Genomic DNA, 20,769 nt, shown 5'->3' with positions numbered 1-20,769 from the left:
CCCAAGAGCAGCCCTGCCTCGAAGGAAGAGCGTTTCCACGCCAGCAGCGTTGTGCTGGGAAGACCCGTGGGTGCAGCCTCACCGAGCAGCACGTGCTGCTCTCCTGAACAGTGTAACAGCCAAACATACTGGAAAAGTTTAAAACCAATAAAACTCAAACACATCAGAAGAGTGAATTTAAGCCTAGGTATATGTGTATTCCTGCTACACATTGCTGACACACAGAGCTACAGAAAAATAACAACAGCCAGCTAAATAATGAGTAACAGCAGCTTTTTATAATGCTGGAAGTTTAAACATCACAGAAAAAAAGGGAAGGATCAGCCTGTTTGAGGAAGGTCTTTTTACACATGAAGAAATTACACTGCATCAATCAAAGCTGAGATACAAATCGCTGTTGTGCCCTGAAAGAGGCTGAGCCTGTCCGTCACGAGGAGCACCCCGGGGTGCTGGGCAGCGCCCCCTCCTGCACCTGACGTGCCTTCCCTCGGGATACGGCCTCAGCCCAGCCGCTGGCCTGGGGCGACATGGCCACCCTGCTTTAGAGCAGAGTTCATGTTCTGATCCCGTAACGGGATCAGGATAAATGTGAGCCGGAAGCTCCTGTTCCCCACACGGGGGTACCACAGTTTCCCACCCAAACCTGACCCCGTCACTGCAGGGACAACTGGACCAGTGCCTCGTGCCCGTGGCCGGCGCGGTGTGCCTGCTCAGTCTTGCTCAACAATGGGCTGGAAGAGTGGCTGAAATTAAATATCCCAGGTCAAAGCGACCTGCAAAACAGATCAGAGGTCCCGTTCCCCACCCCCCACCCCCCCCTTTGTATTCTACAGTCTTATCCTTGCTTGTATTTTTTAACCCTTGCAATAAAATAGGATAAAGAAATTCTTAGTGTCTTGTTTGCTGTCAGTTTTTGTTGAAGAACCAACAAGCTTAAAGGAAATTATCTCAAGCCATTTTAAAAAAGTCTAATATTTTTAAACCGAGATTTCCTTTCCGTGACTTGTCAAGACTTTTAGTTAAAAAAAAAATTACATTTTTTTTAAATGGTCAGTGAACCATTTTCCCTCTCAGCTAGTCAGCTTTTGCACTCTCAGTACCTGCAATGTCATAATCCTGGTGGACTACAGGGAAAGATAAGGTTTCTAAAGTAAAAGACAAGGTAAACAAAAAATTCTAAAGTAAACAAAGACTTTCAAGATTGTTCCATACATCACAAAAGGGCACAGACGGTTTCTTCTCTCTGTTCATTTCGCTTTTAAGAAAACTCACAAACCATACAACACCGGCCAGCATGTCCTTTCGAAATCCGACTGTTTTCCTACAGTGGAGCATGGCAGAGCAGCAGAACGCTGTAAGAGCTGCTGTCCCCTCTGGGATGGTGTGGCAGCCACAGCACGCTTCCACTGTCACCGTGACCTTTGGGAAAGCATGTTCCATGCCCTCGACTCCACTGGGCCTCTGAGTTCACGGATCGGTCACTCTTTTCCATGAGACTGAATTTAACTCTTAATGAAAAATTTCCCGTTTCACTTTTTGTCTGTTTTGCAAGTATTTCAGTTGCTTGTTACTAACACGCATAACAGCAATGCAACCCAGGTCTTAACTCAAGAGACATTTCTAAGACCCACACATATTCTCCTCCAGCTGGTGCTGCTTGCCTTCCTCTACGCCTTTAAGCTAAGATCACTTTCCACGTCTCTAATTGCAGAATGCTGGTTCCTCAGAGCACTTTTCTATAAGATTTAGCCATTTCAACAGCAGTCATGGAACAAAGTCCTGCTTGAAGCTGAGTGGAGGGTTGTGAAGGTTTTTGCTGGCATCCCCCCAGCTCCAGCATCTTCCCATTCCTGACAGCACATGCACCAGCTGACTCGGGCAGGCTCTCCTCCTCCTCCCTCCAAGAGGGCTTCATGAGATCTTGCTTTCTCCTAACATAAAAAAGTTCTTAACCCTTTAAATGATTAAACAAAGTACAATTCCTGTTCTGCCCAGCCTAGCTGTCCCCTTTCAGGCACATTTTCTCTTGCTAGATTCACAGCCGCAATCCCTTTCCTATTATCTGTCCTTCCTGTATTGAGTAAGCTCCATCCAAACCTATCTGCCTTGTCAAGAGGAGACACGGAAAACAGATGAACACTCGCCCCCTCTCCTGCCCACCCCTTTCAACCAGCTTCTCCTCCCGATCCGGTGTAGCTGAAATATTAGAAATCAGTAACAAGCTGGGACAGGTTTGCACCGGTACTCAAGACATCACTTGACACATTGCAAAGTACCTACAAGAAGTACAGTACACTGGTTTGTTAGAGTTATCCGAATGTGATGGTCTCTGCAGACACTCATACAATATTCCACTGTTTCAGACACTAACCTGAACAAACATACCCACTTCTACGTGTCCAACCTGCGTTTAGCCCCACTGGAACAGAGGGGGCCACTTACAAGCACGACATGAAGCACGTGTAAGGACTTGGTGCTTCAGAGCCACCACCCCCCAGCCCCATGAGGCGGAGCCGTGCTGGACGCTGCCCTGCCGGTACTACGGGGTCTTGTCCCGCCTCAGGGCAGCCAGGACTTCCTTAACACGTTAGGGATCAGCAATCAGCGTCATCCCCACAGCAGGGAAGAGAAACAAGAAAGTCACCGAGCTTGCCAGGGAACGGCACAGGGGGTCTGATGCTGCTCGTCACATCCTGGGACACAGAGGAGTCAAGAGCCCGACCCCATGCACGCGAGGGCGGCCGCACTCACCCGCCTCAGCAGCTGGACACTTGCGGATGGTGAAGATCTGTCCCAGGTCTTCCTCTTCTTCAGGGAGACCCTTCTGGAGGCGCTGCAGCTTCCGTAGGCTTTCACTCCGCTGGTGTTTCATGGAGCGCACGTGCTGGATGAGGTTCAGCTTGGCCTTGGTGGAGTAGTTACAGAGGACACAGTGGTAATAGCAGCTTTCGCCCTCAACCCCGCTCTCGTGATGCTGAAGGTGCTGTGAAGAACAAAGTAGAGAGATGTGAATTCCCTTTATCATCTCCAGTCTCCCCGGGTTAGTCCACTGTGAACTGCTAAAAGCCACCTGGGAATTAAGTAAGAAACCACATTTTGACAAAGACACAGTAAGATCAAGCCTGTTTATTCTCAAGGTAGCACACACTCTCCTGCTTAGAAGCAGGAAAAACATAACACGCTGAAATGAGCACAGAAGCGAAATCGAGATAGGCAAGATCATCTCCTTCAGTGAAAGAAAATACCAGATCCAACATTAACAACTATTCACGACCTACGCATGGCTAATTCTTTCATATTTAAAGCTTATCCTGGGAGGGGATCCAACTTCATGTCAAACAGATAAAATTAAATTTGATAAATTCTCACTGAAAACTAAGAAGAATAAAACCAAAGCAATCCTAGAACACAACGAACCCGTCAGATCAAGAGGACCTGGAACAGCGTATGGAAGCGGAGCGCAGAGCGTGTGCCACCCTATCCATCACCCAGCACTCCGTTCCCTGGCATCTCGGGTTTACTCCCTTGGAACTGGAAGAAAGCCACAGCCTGGCCTGAAAGATGGCCATGACAGCGATCCAGACTGAAAAGCCAACAGGGAGCGTGCAGCTGGGTATCACCGCAAGAGGTTAGCGCTTGGGAAAAAAAATCTTGTCACCCTCTGAAGCTGCGCTACCGCTGTATTAGCTAATTCAAGAGCATTATACCTTGATTATTTGACAAAAATCTATCAACCATCTGGCACAGAGGTCCATGCAGCTAGGGAAACGAATAGCTATTTTATGTCATGGATCCCAAGGATGCCGCAATTATTTCTCAAAACCAGAGGGAAGAACTCACTGCTTGCAGCTATGTTGGCTGCCACGGCACAGCCACTCTCCGTTCAGTTTGGGCAGCGCCAGGGCTGAGAGCTCATGGTAACCTTCCCAATTCCCACAGTAAGTGAGGAAAAATGGATACCAAAGTCAAATGACATGAAAGACTCCTCAGTGAATGCCACTTAGTGTCTCCACCACACGCCTACGGTTCAGCTAAGCAATAATCCCTGCCAGCTCCTGCCGTCCAACCTCAAGACCTCTTTTTCTCTTCTGGGTCATCTCACGAGACTCTTTCCTCACCACGCACTTCGCCCAAGGCACACGATTTGGACAGGATCTCAAGGTTTGTCAATCAAAATATTGCCTACGTGCAGCCAGGACCTTCTGGTAAAAATTCTGATGTGTATTATCTCAGTTACAGCTAAGATAAGATTAAAGACACATATTACCCAGCACTGTGTGCTTAGCTAACACGGAGGAAGGAGAGCCCTCCGAGTCTAGGAATGATTAAAAATAGGATAGGAGCTGATGCTGAGGCTTCTGATTGGAAGGGCAAGGGAAGAGAATAAATGTATTCTAGATCTGGCTAATTAGACTAGCCTCTTTTGGGATCGCGATGTATTTAATTAAATTCACTGTAATATTTGAAGAATCCACTAGGGCACTAATCCCACTGGTGCCCTCAAAAGATTTTTTGCTGTTTTCCCTCATAAGAACTTCTTCTTCCTCTCATTTCTATTGTTTGCATGCATTACCCTCTTCCTGAGCCAGAAAAAGAGAAATGGCTTAAGACATAAAAAGCTAAGGTTAGCGAGCCAGTCACAGGAGCCATGCGACTGGCTTGCATGGCCTGGCTTAGCCAGCCTTGCCCTGCCCTGCTTAGACCTGATCTCGGCAACAAAACCTCCCTGCCGCCCCGCCTTGCCGCAGGCCGGGGGTCTGGCTCCAGGAGACGTACAGCAAACCCCGTCTTCCACCCACAGAGAGGGGTGTCGGGGAAGCCCCCAGCCTACAGACACCGCGGCCAAGCTCGGGAAGTGCCAACAGGCTCAGCAGCAGCTTCTGCGAGAAGGCAGAGCAAACCCCTAGTGAGCAATTAGAGAAAAATCTGGTCACAGGTTCAAGGAAATATTAAGGACATGGTCTCTGTGGGAACCAGAGGCACAGTCTGTACAACTCTCATTTAAAAGGGGATTTTAGGAAAACATCGGCTTTAAACAGTTTTAATAAACGTGTCTCATTTTCTGCTCTTCTTTTGCTCCCACTCCAGAAGCGTCGTTCAGCTTCACCTGCCTGTCGTGCAGGAGGAGTCAAGACCTGAGAGTGCCAACACCACCAAATCTGCCCTGGACACGGTGCGACATCGCCTGCCTACCTCCGATTGCCGTCAGTCCTCCGACAGAGGAGAGGAGCAGGCCAGAAGAAGACAATGTGATGGATGAGCAAGCACTAGCTGTGAGTTGCTGGGAGTGATGAAATGCTGGACAAGCACGTGTAGTTATTGTCCATCATACTGCTAAGCTTTCCCCTTGTGAGAATTTACCCGTATCACAGAAAACAAATTCAAAATATTAAACCAGAACCTTGTTAGAAGACAAATCAACTTGAAAATCAAAGGAATATATTGTTCCTAGGAAAACCAACCAACTTCTGTCAGAGAACATTGATTTCTGCAAGTCTGGGGGGGTGTTCGCTCCCTCCCTCTCAACGATAGGAAACTTCCAACATCTGGTTCTTCACGCATGGCATGCAAAATATTGATCAGGTTTAGTCAAAGCTCCACTTTAAATCAGAAACAGACAGAGGAACGCTCTGATGGAAACCATACGGCTCAGGAGTGCAGCTTCCCGGGGGATGTGGGCTGTTCCTGTATGTACACTAACCGCAGCACAACACCTATTCCTACGCACAAATCAAACCAAATCCAGCCCATTCCATCCAGGAAGCGCTGGGGTCTCCGGGCAAAGCTGCGCTCTCACTCTGCGGCACAGGGATTAGCGCGGGAGGATCCTGAGCAGAGGCCTCATCGCCTCCATGTGCTGTAAGCAGGGGTGCAGCCCCTGCCCCGACCTTCCCCACAGCCCTGCCCCGTGGAACACCAGTCCCTCACCAGGTTTGGCAATTTTGTCTCAACACCCAGAGCTGTCCACTGCCCCGCGCGTCCCAGGGCGGCCTCCCCAGGCACAGCCACGCGGGAGCAGGACGGTGAACAAACCCCCTGGGCCAGGGAACAGCCGCTGGGGAGCGCAGCCGGCCTGGCCCCACGAAGCCCACGCTGCCAACCACTGCCCCACCGGCGGCCGGAGCCTCTCCTTCAGCTTCTTGCAAGGGAAATGCCATTTCAGGGGGATTCCGTACCAAACCGCACTCGCGCCAGCAGCCAGGACAGCTTCAGCCCTGCCCACACGATCTGCCCGATGAGTGTTTTGGGCCGGTTTAGGGAGTATTGCCTAACGACCTCCCCCTTCCCCTGGGTTCGGCTCCAAGAAGTTGGCACGTTCAGAGGGTCTGAACACGAAGACAGTTTAAACAAGCAAGACAAAAATCACACCTTGCGCTTACACACTGTGCAGGGTGCGGGGGGCTAGCTGACAGCAGCCAGTCCCTTGGGGGATCGCACCGTGCACTGCCCCCGGCCCCCAAACGTGAGAGGAGGGCGAGGGAGGCGACCGCACACGGCTGTGCTCAGGCCAGCGCTGCCCCCAGCCCCCCAGCGTGGCCACCGTGAGGGCAGGGCAAGGGCAGGGGCAAGGGCAGGGGAGGCACCTGCGCGAGCACCAGCGACGCATGCGCTGAGATGAGGTGGCCCACACTGGGCCGATGGACCAGCTTTCCAGCCCTCGCTCTCTGACATCTGGCTTGGAATTGTTTTCTTCTAATAAACAATAGCATAATAAACGTTCACAGTGTATGACTATGGAAATCTAATTTTTAAACACAGCGAGGAATGACACTATATTCAGTTTTTCTTTCTCTCCACCTCCATCCTTCACATACCACGAACTTTGTTTATTTTACCACCTATCTTTTCCCCATGTAGCACTGCCTCACCCACAGTATTTTTCAATAATCACGGAATTTAATGCGAGAGCTGTATTCATCTGTCTGACTGCAGGCAGTCCTCCTCGCCCCCATGCCACGCACTCAGACCACGTTCTTGGGTGATGAGACTGCTGTAACCAGGACTGCGGATCCGTGTTGCTGCCTTTGCACAAGTGATGAACTCTCAAGCTGAATAACTGTAGGTGTTCCTGTAGCTAATGCTCACCATTTAATCTGATTTCTAAAATCTTTTGTATGTCTTAAATTTTAAAAGCTGTTAAATCTGTATCTGCTCAAAACCTCTTCTGAATTAAGTTTATCACAGACACCATGTAGAGCCAGATTCCTACAGTAACACGAGCATATAACCCTCCCTATGGTGTTCTGCTGCCAGAAGGCACAATGTTATTTTCCAAACCCCATTTGCCATGTTTAGTGGGTCAGATGCTGTTCTGGGGGATGTATGAACTGTAACCCTAGCTCACTAGGGAGACGCAGTAACCACTTTAAACTATCTCGTGCTTTTGATGTTTATTATTCATTAGAAAAAAAGCCCAATTTCTATGCAATCTTAACTTCACCTTGTACAAAGCTTCCCCTCTGGAGGGCCCTAAAAGCTGCTCAGGATGAGCCCACACCAACAACTGTGGGAATCTCACAAGCCCTTGATCTGCAAGCCATGAGATCCCACCTCCACCCATCCTCAGACAGTCTTGGTACAAAAAGCAGTAGAACACGTGAGAAAACTCTCTGCAGGCTCAAGGATGGACCCCTTCTTCTGCAGGCCTCAAAAAGACAACAAGCAGTAGAAAGAAACTCCACAACTGCCCCCAACGACAAGCAGCCTGAGCTCTCCTGCTCTTCGCTGGCACACAAGGATCTCCTGCGCATACCAGGGTGTCCGTAGGCAGGAAAGGCAGGTGAAGTAACAGGCCTGCAGGCCAAAACCTAAGGGGGGAAATAATCTCATGAACTCTATGCAGTAAGCAGAGAACCAGCACTAAGGAAAAGAAGCCCCTTCTTCCGCAGCAGCAGGACCACCAGCCGCAGCAGTGACCCCGGCCTCAAACAGGGCTAACGGGGACAGGCAAAGCCAGCCCACCACTCCCTTCTTCACACAAACACCCTTCTTGCTTACACGGGTAACTGACAAAACAATCCAGAGAAATCTCTTCCAAATCACTTTTGATCACTTTCTCCAGCTCTCACAAACAATCCTGCCACAAAATCAGAGGCCACTCAACTACCAAGAGCTTTTATCAGAAGTTTTCAGTCCTGAACATCTTTGGAGGAAGTTTTTTCCACATGTAACACTCTTCTTACCACTGAGCTCAGCACGATGTCTGCTCTGTTAGAATGGGTAAAATGAGTAGTGATTTTAAAGAACTGACAGGTGCAGCTGAGGAAGGGGCCAAAAAGCTGCTGGAGGGCTACAAAACATGCAAGGGAGCACCACTGCAGACTCGCACCACTGCTCCTCCTGCAAGCACCTACAGCTGCCCAGGCCCAGCACCCAGACCCAGAGGCAGTGGGAGCCCTGTTCAGCCCCTGGAACCCGGGGAGCACCACAGAGGTTAGGCGGGACTCTGAACCACACACGGTAACTGTGAAAGCCAACACCAGCACACCCTCCCGCCTTCAGGAGGAGGTGTTGGAGGCATGCCAGCCCTAGGAGCACATCCTCAGCACAGAAGGATGCCCAGGGATTGACTCTTCCTCAGGGTGAAGCCAGACACGGGTAATTAGTAACAGGCTTGGTAGGAAACATTCCACACGCCAGCAAGAACGGTGCCTGTGACAAGGCACTCCCGGAGTGCTGATGAGCCGCGACCCTTACACCAGAGCTGGAGAGGAGGCCACAGGTCGTCGTGGAAAGGGACCAGACCCCGCAGCAGGCCTCAGAGGCGTCTCCTGGCCCCTGTGTGCCTCTGATCTGCTGCACGAGATAAATCACACAATCCTGGAAGAGAGTTTTAATGAAAGTCATGTGGATGCAGCTGTCTGATCCTGGTCTGTTCCAAGTACTCCATAAAAGTCAGAGCTGGCCCATCCGTCTTGCTCTCCTTTCACACCTGCAGCCCTGGCTGGAATTTCCTGGAGCTGAGGGAGACGGCGGAGGCGGCCCGCAGCGAGAACACATGCTGGCTACGCGCTGGAAAGGCTGGTGTGCCTGCAGACCCCCCGGCCCAGATGTTCTGAAAGGAGGAAAAAATTGATTCTCCATACAGCAGGTTCAAAAGATGAACTTACGCTCTTTTGTATTCCACCAACGTCCTGCAACTGTTTACTGCTTCTGAAGAGGCAGCGTTACAAAACCCTTCCCTCCTCCCAGCCTCCCTGGCTCCTTGCACAACAGCTCCTTCCTGCAGCTCGCTGACTGTGGAGTTCAGACGCGTGTGCCCACAAGCTTTTGTTGTTTAGTTTGTGGTAACTGGAACGGCCCAATGGTGAGCATCACTCTCGCTTCCAGCTCAAGCTTCCTCACTATCACCCAAGCCCTTAAAAATACCACCACAAGATGAGGACAAGGAGACTTTCACAGACTTACAGAATGGCTGGGGCTGGAAAGCAGCTTAAAGCCCATCCAGTCCCACCCCCCTGCCCTGGGCAGAGACACCTTCCACTAGCCCAGGTTGTCCAAAGCCCCATCCAACCTGGCCTTGAACCCTTCCAGGGAGGGGGCAGCCACAGCTTCTCTGGGCAACCTGTGCCAGGGCCTCACCACCCTCACAGGGAAGAATTTCTTCCACGGTTGGCTTTCTGGGCTGCCAGCGCATGTTGCTGGCTCAGGTTGAGCTTCTTGTCAGCTAACACCCCTTAAGTCTTTCTCTTGGGGCTGCTCTCCATCCACTCCTCGCCCAGCCTGGATTTGTGCTTGGGATTGCCCTGACCCATGGGCAGGACCTTGCCCTTGGCCTTGTTGAACTCCATGAGGTTTGCACGTCCCCCCTCTCCAGACTGTCCAGGTCCCTCTGGATGGCACATCCCTTCCCTCCAGTGCGTCACCGCACCTCACAGCTTGGTGTCAGTGGGGAACTTGCTGAAGGTGCCTCGATCCCACTGTTCATGTCCCCAAAGATGTTAAACAGCACCAGTCCCAACCCTGACCCCTGAAGACGCCGCTCGTCACTGCTCTCTGCTTGGACATGGAGCCGTTGACCACAACTCTTTGAGTGCCACCATCCAGCCAATTCCTTATCCACCATCATCCGTCTGTCCATCTGTCAAATCCATCTCTCTCCAGTTTAGAGACAAGGATGCGGTGCAGGACAGAGTCAGATGCTTTGCACAAGTCCAGGTAGATGACGTCAGTTGCTCTTCCCTGATCCACCAGCGCTGTGACCCCACTGTTGAAGGCCACCAGATTTGTCAGGCAGGATTTGCCCTTAGTGAAGCCATGTTGGCTGTCTCCAGTCACCTCCTTATTTTCCACGTACCTTAGCACAGTTGGAGGATCTGCTCCACGATCCTGCCAGGCACAGAGGTGAGACTGACTGGCCTGTAGTTGACCTTTGCAAAACAAACCTGGATTCTGATTTACTTTTTGGTTTCTGATCTTTATTTTTCTTTCCAAAAGGCTGGAAATGTAGCACGCCGTACTTGATGCAAGTCCCACGGAAAGGCTTAAGAATAGCACCAACTGCCCCCATTAACAGCCAGTCCCTTCACTCCCTGTTCCAAATCTGTATTTTCTGTGCTCTCCAACCCTGCCTGGCGTGAAGCGGACGCTGCCAGTATCACCATGGGGCCAGCGCAGACACTGTGAGCCGCAGGCAGGCAGGCGTGGAGCTGCTGAGCGGAACATGGCTGCGCAGAGCCCCGACCGTCACACAAGTCCCTGACCACAACGCTGCGAAGTGGGAGGGAAGCAAGAGCAAGGACTTTCCTCAAAGAGGAGCCCAGCAGCAACACACAGAGCAGCCAAGCAGAGACCTGCCATACCAGGGGAAGGGTCAGTAATAATGTACAAGGCACAGAAATTCTAGGCAGCTCCAAGAACAGCTGATCACCCTGGTGCGTGGGACGGGAGGTGTCCCCAAGGGCTCCCACCCAGGTAGAGGCTGGGGGCTACAGATACTCTCCCTGCTGGCCATGAGGCTGCTGTGTGCTGAAACGCTTTTGGATTTCCCCATAAATGACCCCAAGAGCCACCCAGCAAACTGGTTTTGCTCCACCAGCCCTTGAAGTCTCATTAAAAGCCAAATATTGCTCAGCCTAAAGATGGAGAGCTCAGCATGGATTTTACTGAACGTTAAATCAACCAGCAAGCGTAGCCAGCAAACTCTGTGGCACTTTAACTTTAAATAATGCAATAATTATTGAATTTCCTTTTTATAACCGAAGTGCTGGAATGTAAACAATGGGGCTGTAATTGCAGGAAGGGGGGATCAATAGAGGCAATCGTTTTCAGCCATGTTAATTGTAAATACAATTGCTCCAAGATGTCAGCCTCGTTCTTCTCGCTCCCAGAATCATCCTAACGGATGACAGAGTCCAACTTTCCCATTACAGCTGTTCGTTCCTTTAAGAGGTTCTCAATCAGGTCTGATCAATCTGTCAAGATAATGCATGGAGTAAGTAAGACTCTTCCAAACACAAGCTCCCAATCAATAGCCCGGACCTGCTTAATGAGGAGGGGCTAAAGCCCAGAGGGAGGCAACAGTCCCAGCTTCTGCTCAGCTCTGGCAGCTAACTTCTTCATGGGGCCTTGCTAAGCTGATCAGCTCTTAACGAGGACATTGTTTATGCAGACTGTGATGAGCAGCATCCCCGCATATTCAGAGTCCCCCAGGGTCAGTGGGCAAAAACTGACAGAGATTAACAGGAAACAAGAGCCAAGAAAGGTTGAACTTGTATTCACACTCCTCACCACCACCTTTTTAATCACGCAATAGACCTGGAAGTACTAATTAATCATCCATTAGAAGAGATCCCCAAAGATGAAAATCTGTGCGGGACCACTGGAAGTCTAAGAGCATCACCAAGATTCCTCCCATGCACTCGAGGAAGGACAAAGGCCGCGGCGAAGCCCGTGCTTGCCCAGCGATGCCAGCCACCCCCTCCCAGAGCCAGAGAGGCACTGACGGGCCACAGGACGCACGACAGCACGGGAGGGAAGGTGGGGATGGCCAAGGAGCCAAGGGAGCCGTCGGGAACGCCATTCTCCACCTGGATTGTTTAATTTTGGTACCCAGGGTACACCCCTTTGTGCAGCGGGACACGATGCAACCGAGCAGCCAAGAAAGGGAGAAGAGAGACAGGTCTGGGTGCACCTGGGGTCCTTCCCAGAGCCCTGAAACTTTCTTTCCTCCCACTGCTGCGTTACAAGAACTGCAGTCACAACAGATCTGTTCTTGGGCAACCGCAACTTCAGAGAATTTTCCAGATCCCTGAAATCTTCACAGCTCTCCCCAGGGAGGCACAGGCGTAAGCGCTGCTATATGTGGAGATGAATTCAGGAGTGTGTGTATTGATCTTGCTAATTATAGTGATAAAAACAAAGCACAATTGAGAGTACATTTCCTATCAGCTGTTCTGAAAAGTGCTGCCCTCAACCTCGCGTGCTCCGGCCACGGCTCCCACTGCGAGACCCACAGCAGCCCTGCGAGCCTGCAAGGGCATCTACTGCTACTCACCAGCGCGCCTCTGCCAAACACAAACCCGATAAACTCCACGGGAAGTGCACTCTGCTGGTACAAACGAGGGACGTGAGGGACGTCAGCCGTGAGCCGAGCTTCACGCAGCAGTTTCTGCAGAGCAGCACAGTGGTTTGGTGTCAGTGGAGCTCGTCCTGCAAGCCTTACAAGTTAACCAAAACTTGTGAGTTAACCAAAACCGGAATTGATGACATTCTGCCCCTCAGGAAAATGTACAGTTTTGTCACTTTGTATTTTCCATGGATGTTGTCATCCCTGGAGAAACACGACAGAAAAGCTGTACTTTGCTTTTAAAAGCAGCGTCTGCAAAGTACTGTATGGACAGCAACAGGATGGAGTTACAAAAACAACAAAATTCTTGCCACCACTAAGCAACACCACTGAGGAGGAGGAGGACAGGTCCTTCAGGCTGCTCCTTCCTCGGTGCTGGTGACAGCCAAGAGCTGAGGAATTTGGGGAGCCTTGTCTTTCTCAGGGTTAGAAAAAGAAATGGGAAAAGAACAGCCGAATGTGAAGACAAGACAGTAACCAAAAGCAGGCTCAACAATCCCACTACCCGGTTGTTTTTCTTTTTTTAACGTATTGTGTACATATAATTGAAATTAATAAGTTCAGTGTGAGTTGTTAAGCTGTGAACACTCAGGTGAACTAGAACAGCCTGCGAATATGGAAAATCACTGGATAAAAGGCAAATTATATAATAAAAAGGGCTGGGGGGAACCTGAAAAGACAGCAGGATAAAAATCTGTTGTCCATATTGTAATTATATGGCTGTTGAGTGATTGAAAAAGGCTTTCCATAACACAGAACAAGACTAGGACTATCCGTACAGGTGATGTATTATTTCCTCCAGCAGCGATAGGAATGATCCATATGTTACGCTGCGAGGGATCTCTGAGGAGGCTCCTCTGCATGTTCGAAGGCACAGCACGTAACACACACTTGGTCTGGTGGCGTGAAGGCCGGCTCAGACATAAAACAACTACCCAAAACCCTCTGTGTATGTGCGGAGTCTGCTTTAAGAATCTAAATTAAAATGGTATTTTTTTTCCCCCCATATTGTGCCTGTTGGAAAAGAAACCACAGGTCTCTGAAGGAAAAGCTTGAGGACCACTTCGCACCCGCTGTGCTCCTCGCCATGGCCCGAAGCCAAGAGGCGTCCACGGGCGCCAGGGAGGGGCACAAGGACACCCCTGCAATGAGGGGTGTCCCCGGTGAGGAGCCGCTGCCTTCACCCTGAGGGCAGCTGGCTCTCAGCATGCAGACAGACAGAGGAGAGGCCGGACGCCCCTCCGGCGAGCCCTCCGCCATTCCCTGCACGTTCTGGCCAGGCCCCTGGAGCCCAGGGCCTGCCGCCGGCCGCAAGCAGCCAGCCCGAGGAAGGCCGCGGGAGTGGGTCCTGCCCCAGGCGCAGTGGGACCAGGCAGGACAGGAGGGTTCTGCCACTGCCGCCCCACGGGCAGCACTCCCCGGACACGCGCAGCGAGGGACCAGTGTAATAACGCTCCGTAAAACCGTGTGGGAAATTGAACCAGCCACAGAAAACCACACTGAGTTCACGTTATTTAATAAAATACTACAGACACAGATTAACTTCCCTTGCCCAGTATTTATTGTTTCATCTATCTCTAGAGAAGTTACAAGCGCTATGATAGACTGAAGATTTCCTTGTTTTCATATAGCTTCTTTATAACTTCCTACAGCAATGTACCACATTGAATCCCAACAGATAACCATACAATAACAACAATACACAAGACAATTTTTTAATCCTCTCCATAAATCGAAGAATATCAATATCGAAGAGATGGATGACACAACCTCCCCTCACAGAAGCCAACAAGGATGCATTCAGGAACAACAGACCAAGCTCATCCTTCGTTCACAGCCCTCACAGAGAAACATTTGTGAGAAATGATTTCCACTTTCTCCAATCAACCAGAGGACTCCATGCAACATGAAGGCCCAAACTCTGTCCTCCTGCCTCACCAGAGCACCCCTGCGACACAGAAACATGTACCCCTGGACACAAAACCATCAGCCCTTCCAAAACTCCACCTGCTGTGGCATACGGTGGCACCTCCTCAGCAGGCAGGTCATCGGGACCACCACCAGGCTCTGCTCTGCTCTGCTCCCTCCTCCAGCAGCCCACAGAGCACCAGCCTTCCCTTCAGCCAACGCTCCTGACCGAGCCCTGCTTACGGGGTCAGCCCAGGACACAGACGAGGCCCCATCTGCGCTCTGGGGCACGGTAAGAGCTGCCACAGCAAAAGGGAAGCTGGACGGCAGCAGTGGTGGCGTAGCTGTGATGGCCTGAGGATGCAGGTGACGCAGGAGTTTTCCAGAGCAGGTGGTACAGGAGGAGGGAGAACCAAAGGAAGGGTCGGTGAATGAATACGACAGAGAAGGAAAGCAGAAAGAGGGAATATATAATATTCCTTGCATCTTAAAGGTGAAATGAAAAGCTGTAGAGCAAGACTAAGCCAGTGAAGCCCTCCCATCAGAGCAGCCCTTCCTCAGAGGTGTAGCCTGCCGGGCTGGACACCAAGCTGGACAGCCGAGGCTGCAACCTCTGATGCAGTTGTTGGGGTTGGGGTGTACTGGTGCACAAGGACAGGAGCACCACCTGATTCCAGGCAGGTGCTGAGAAGGTAAGTTCATTAAGTGTCTGTGAAACACACAAACAGAACACAGAGCACCACAGAAATGCCCACAAGAAAATAAATAATTCTTCATTCAGTGAAAGCTTTGGATTGTGTTAGACAAAGCCTGGGGCACTGTAATGAAAGAGGAAGATAAAAAGAAATGGAATAATTACTCATTCTCAGAATGAGGCAAGAATCCTACTGGAAAAATATGTATGGAAATATTTATAATTGAAAACTATAATAATGCCTGCACACAAAGGGCTGAATTAAGGCAACCTGAAGTCTGGTATTTTCTATGTTTAAGATGATCATGAGGGCTTCCATGAACTCAACGGACACTAATGTGTCTTAAGAATTGTGTCTATGAATTCAGGCAACTGCTCCTTGCCCCACACCACTCAGCAACTGCTCTGTGAGGAAAGCCACCAAGTTCTTGGTGAGGTGAAGCTGCAATTTAACTGGAAGACCTCTTCAGCCCTTGCCCATGCAATGGTTCCTAGCACACATTCGCAGGCCTGGTCTCCACCAGAAAGGACACATCAGTGACCCAGAACAGTCTACAGCAGCAGAACTGCTCATGTATTACACACAGGTCCTGCAAGCAGCTCGCAGCCTATGAATGGATTGGGTTTGCTGCTCTAACTTCACCTGCAACAGGCTCCTGACTTGCAAGACTGCCAGGAATTGGGGCAATAATCCCAACCTCCAAAATCCCAATGGACGCTGTGGTAAAGGCAACGCCCCCCCAGACACCCTGCACGGCTGGGGCTGGCACAGCCTCCCACCCTTGACACAGGCTTTACCAACCGTCTCAGTGGAAAAGGTCAATAGTTTGTACCAGCAGTAGACCTTCTGCTTTTTATTCCATCATCATGAGCTGACACCCACACAAGGCATTGTCCTTACCAGAAGGGCAGAAACTACACCACCTGCGTTTCAATGACACAAAAATACGAGTGGGCAGAGCTGTCCAGGGCTGGGGAGCAGCCAGGGACGCTGACAGACCTGGTGGCACTGGCGTACAACCGCCTACGCACCATGAGAACGGGAAAATGAACCTGAAACAAAAGGGACAGCTGGAGATACCTGCTGGCCCTGGCCTACCTGCCTGTCTGCATGCCTCAGTGGTTTAAGCCCAAGGAAAGGTGCTGAGCCACGCGAGGAGAGCAGGAACCGAGGCCAGGGCTCGGGGTCAGAGCATCCCACTTGCTCTTCTGTGCTCGTTCCCGTGCTGGCTGCAGACCCCACACACCAGCAGGGACTTTGTCCACAGGACAAAACAGCTTTGTGCGGCTCTGAAAATAAACTGAATCTGCAGCTAAAACCTTTAACTAGCCAATAGGCTCCAGTCTTGATGATGAATATAAAACAACCCAAAGTGTTCTTCAAATCATTAGAAATCCCCCACGTGACAGTCTTTTCTTCCCCCCATTCTTTTTCCTTAGCGGTTTGCACCCTGATATGCTGGAAACCTGGGTCTCCAGTTAAACAAACAACACACTTTCATGCGTCATTCCTAGTTTTATGGCCTCGGTATAGGGTAGAGCCAAGTAAACCTCACAGTGAGATTTCAGTTCAATTTCTTTACCTCATCCATGACAAATTAAACAACTAATATCATCGTGGTTGGCAGGCACCTGCACATGGGACCTCCTGTAGTAAAGGTTTCTTTTATCTTTAGGAAAAGCCAAGGCGAAATCCAGTGCTCACAACCTGAAGTTAAATAGATGCAGACATGAAATGGTGCACGTATTTTGGACAAGGTCACTAGTTAACTCTTCAAACAAAAGGATACAGCAAGGTATCCCTTACCTGGGACTTTTTAACATGAGATTTTGTAACTGAAAGCGGAAGTTTGAGACATAATTCAAAGTACAAGGTACGATACCACAGCTTCTCTTAAGGTCAGACTGTGATGGTCCCTCCTGGTTTTTAACAACAAAGACGACCCCCCGCATTGCTTTGCGCAGGGCTCACACAGCACCGAGCACGACACAAAGGGCGAGGAGGGGTTTCAGTGCCTGGACCCATTCAGATTCCTACCCAATGCGAAGCTCTAGTGTCCTGCGTTCATACGGTGCTTCCTGGCGGTGCAAGTGTAACACTGATGGTAACGTTTGTGCAAAATTTCCTGTGCGTACCTAAGATCTAATTCAACTGCAGCGTACTTCTGTAGGGGAGACCAGGATTGCTCTGAATATCAGCCGCAGCTATTCCCTCCTGGACTACAAAAATGGAAGATACGGAGCTTGCAGAAGTACTCTGAAGCAAAGAGAATAAAACCTGAGATGATAAATGTCTCTGCTCTCTAGTGCTCTCTTTGTTCCAGTGTATCTGCATCCACTTGTATTTGCCATATACAGGTACAGAAACTCCTGGGAAAAGCCAGGCATAGTATTTACTGGTTTTAGCAATTCTGGATCTGCAATCCACAGTGTAAAGTCTGTGGAGACATACACAGGGTAAATGATAAACACTATGAAGGCAGTGCTAATCAGCATTAAGAGTACTTACTGACTACTGCAATTCGGAAATAAAATGGAAGCAGCAAAATCTTTTTTGGGGGCAGTGTCCACTCACAGCAGAGAAACGTGAAGAGATGACAGATTTCTAAATCCTATTTATGAAATTGCATGCGTAACTCCATATACTCCAGTAGCCCTAAGACTCTCATTTCTGTGACTGCGTGGGATTAACTTCTTTGCAAAGATACTTGCTCGGGGTTAGTGTATGCTATCAGGAGGCCAGGATGCAGGTTTCGTGTCTTGCTAATCCACTTGCCCAGCCCAGAGTGAGACATTTTAATGGGTCTATCTGGGCATTGCAGTGCCCACACCAGCAAACCCATGTAAGTCAAAAACAAGGAGGTGTGGAAACAATCAAAGCAAGGTTCCTGCTTTGTGGGACTATGGGAAACACACACTGGCAGATGGACAGAAGCTGTCTGTAACACAGACCCCATGACATGAAAACCCCATCTACAGAAGGACTCCAAAATCTTTACACCTCTCCCACCTATGGCCAAAGCACGTTCAAGAACCAGCTCCGGGACAGCCCGTCTTCTCCAAGGGCCTTCTAGCAGGGCGCATGCATCAGCATCAGCTCCATTTCTGGCAACGCAGCTGGTGGTCAGGAGCCAAAACTATCAATGAGCACAGTCCTTCACGCCTCCTCCCCTGGCATCGCTGCCGGGTCCATCAGCAGGTACCGCAGGCACGGGCACTCTGCAGCCACCCCGGGAAGTACAAACACGGCCCCAGCACGACACACCTGTACGCAACGCCCACAGTTACGCAACAGTCCCACCAGTGCTGTGGGCGTCACAATTTGAATCAAACTGGGACACCCTCAGGCTTTCTGCCGGAGAGGAGGCAAGTCGTACCTGAAGGGAGGAAGGCATCAGTCACCCCAGGAGAGCTCCCAGCCACTCCTCCCTCTTCTGCCTACCCTGTCTAAGGATCCTCTGTTCCCTGGCACACAGGTGAAGACCCCAACAACTCTGAGCCAGTTTCAAAAAAGAAAGGATGGCTGATCCAGAAAGTCGGAACCTGCTGAATTAGGTGTTTCTGTGCAGCACAGGCTGAGGGACGGGAGGACAGCCAGACGGGGACAGGGCTGCCAGGAGATCCAGCAGGACCCCAGGCAAGGGGACAGGCCCCACCTGCCTGGAGCATGACCCAGGTGGCACCCATGGGCTTTGCCACAGCAGAAGCCGTCGGCCACAGCCCCGTGCTGTGTGGGTGTTCGATGTGATCCTGTCTTAGCCCCCTCGCCCACATAAGCCCTTCCTTCCACCCCCTTCCTTTTCACTAAATCCACCTCCCAAAACGTTTTTGGCATGACCGTGCAGCTCCTTCCCGACCAGCACCCTCTTCCTCCCCTGACTGAGGAGCTGACCTGCACCCCAGAAGCGATCTCCGGCAAGAGCTCAGTCTTCGCACGGACCCCGCAATGCCCCACGCTCCCCACAGCCGGCCCGGACACACCGACAATGGGGAGTGGAGTAGTCCCCAGCCCTGGCAGACGCAGAGGAGCAGCCCCGTGCAGAGGGTCCCGCACCGAGTGAGGCTGGAGGACGCAGCGGGACCCCCCGTTGGGGGATGTCGGGCTGCCCCCACCTGCAGTGCCCGGGAGCCCCCCCAGACACGGGGGCTCGCAGGCAGCTGCTGCCGCGTGTGCCTCCAGCTCCAGCCGCCGTGCCAGGCACGCTCGCTGCCGAGACAAGCGAGCGCTGTGCTCCTTCCCCACCAAAAACCCTGAGGCCTCCTGCGTGTACGCTAACCACAACCCTTTGAGAGGCTCGTGTATTTACAAACTGAGGCATGTTGAAATCAAAGGGGATACCATATGACATAATTCACATTAAAATGTCAACAGGCTGACAATTTATAGAGTCAATCCACCGAAGGTGGGGAGAACTAAGACGTGGTAATTGTTTAATTCCCGCTTAAACCAACAGCAGCTTTACCTTCCAGCGCGGTACAACGTGCAGGGCCTTTCGGGCCTGCTGTCAGCCAAGTGATGCCAGCGGCTGGCGCGGGGCCAGGGATTAGATAACCACGTTAACTATTTATAGGCACTTCTCACCAGCAGCAAGCGGGCGCGGGGCTGGGGAAGGCAGGATGCTGCTTGGGGGGACGCAGCTCCAGCCCACCCACAGCAGGTATTTGCCTCAGCAGCAGGACAACCTGTTTTTTGGGAAGGCAGAGTCCCTCTCGCTCAGGCCCTCAAGGCCCAGCCCCAGGTCCCCTTCCCGCACCTGACCGAGGCACGGCACCGGGCTGAGCGCTCCGCAGCCCCGGCTAACGGACCCGCTCACACAGCGCCTGGCACCACCGGCCCTGACCCCGCTGGGACCTACAAACGCCACGGCAGCGAAACAATGGGCGAATGAAGTCCCCCAGCCACACGTTACTTCAGGGCACACGTGAACTTTTTACCCCAGGTAGATCACAGCAGCTCTGCCCATATCAAATAAATTGCGTTGTGTTGCGAGTCGTGACACCAGCCTCCTCAGCTCGCTGACATCCCTTGTCCACAGACAGGCTGCTGGCGACACGTCTTGTAGTCTGTAATAACACGCAAGGAAGGCACGAGAGAGAAACGTGCACCACTGGGAAAAATTTTACCTGGATAAACCACAGTCAATAAATTTTCTATAAATGCCAGCTAATGCTGTCCCTTTGAGAGCAATGGGAAGGGACTGCGTGGACTCCAGAGTCCTCTGCACAGACTTGCTGTCTGTACATAAACAGTAACACCTCATTCTCTCTTCTACCTCATTAACTGAAACGCATTAAAACAAGTGTGCATTGGGAGCAGAAAATGAGACTGTTAAACCAAGCTGATATAATCCTCATCAGCTGTGGGAAATGAGAACACATCCATTACGCTGAATCAAGTGCACCAACTGTGATTTACTGATAATGTTAAGACCCCAAGAAACATGCTCTTCCCCCTCAACTGTATCTCTCCTGCCTCTTTCACCCCGGGCAGTTCAATCCCCCGTCTTCAGGACTGCCTTGTGCGTTACACCCACAGCCCTGGGGCCGCGCTCCCTGTTCCAGCAGCCACCCTGCAAGCCCAGCACCGCGGGCCCCGGTC

The 20,769-nt window shown here is 51.1% G+C and overlaps 1 protein-coding gene across 4 annotated transcripts in view; it reads right to left on the bottom strand.

Moving 5' to 3' along the window:
• ZFHX3 (zinc finger homeobox 3) overlaps positions 1 to 20,769 on the bottom strand; it is a 671,516-nt gene that overhangs the window by 73,284 nt on the left and 577,463 nt on the right. For all 4 annotated transcript variants that reach the window (XM_074881669.1, XM_074881671.1, XM_074881670.1 and 1 more), the window contains one exon: positions 2,752 to 2,983. In XM_074881669.1, coding sequence (XP_074737770.1) covers positions 2,752 to 2,983 — 232 coding nt within the window. The remainder of the gene's footprint in view (positions 1 to 2,751; positions 2,984 to 20,769) is intronic.

Source organism: Strix uralensis, chromosome 12 (genome assembly GCF_047716275.1).
Source record: "Strix uralensis isolate ZFMK-TIS-50842 chromosome 12, bStrUra1, whole genome shotgun sequence".
NCBI classification, from domain to species: domain Eukaryota; kingdom Metazoa; phylum Chordata; class Aves; order Strigiformes; family Strigidae; genus Strix; species Strix uralensis.
This window is presented reverse-complemented; position numbering and strand designations above follow the sequence as displayed.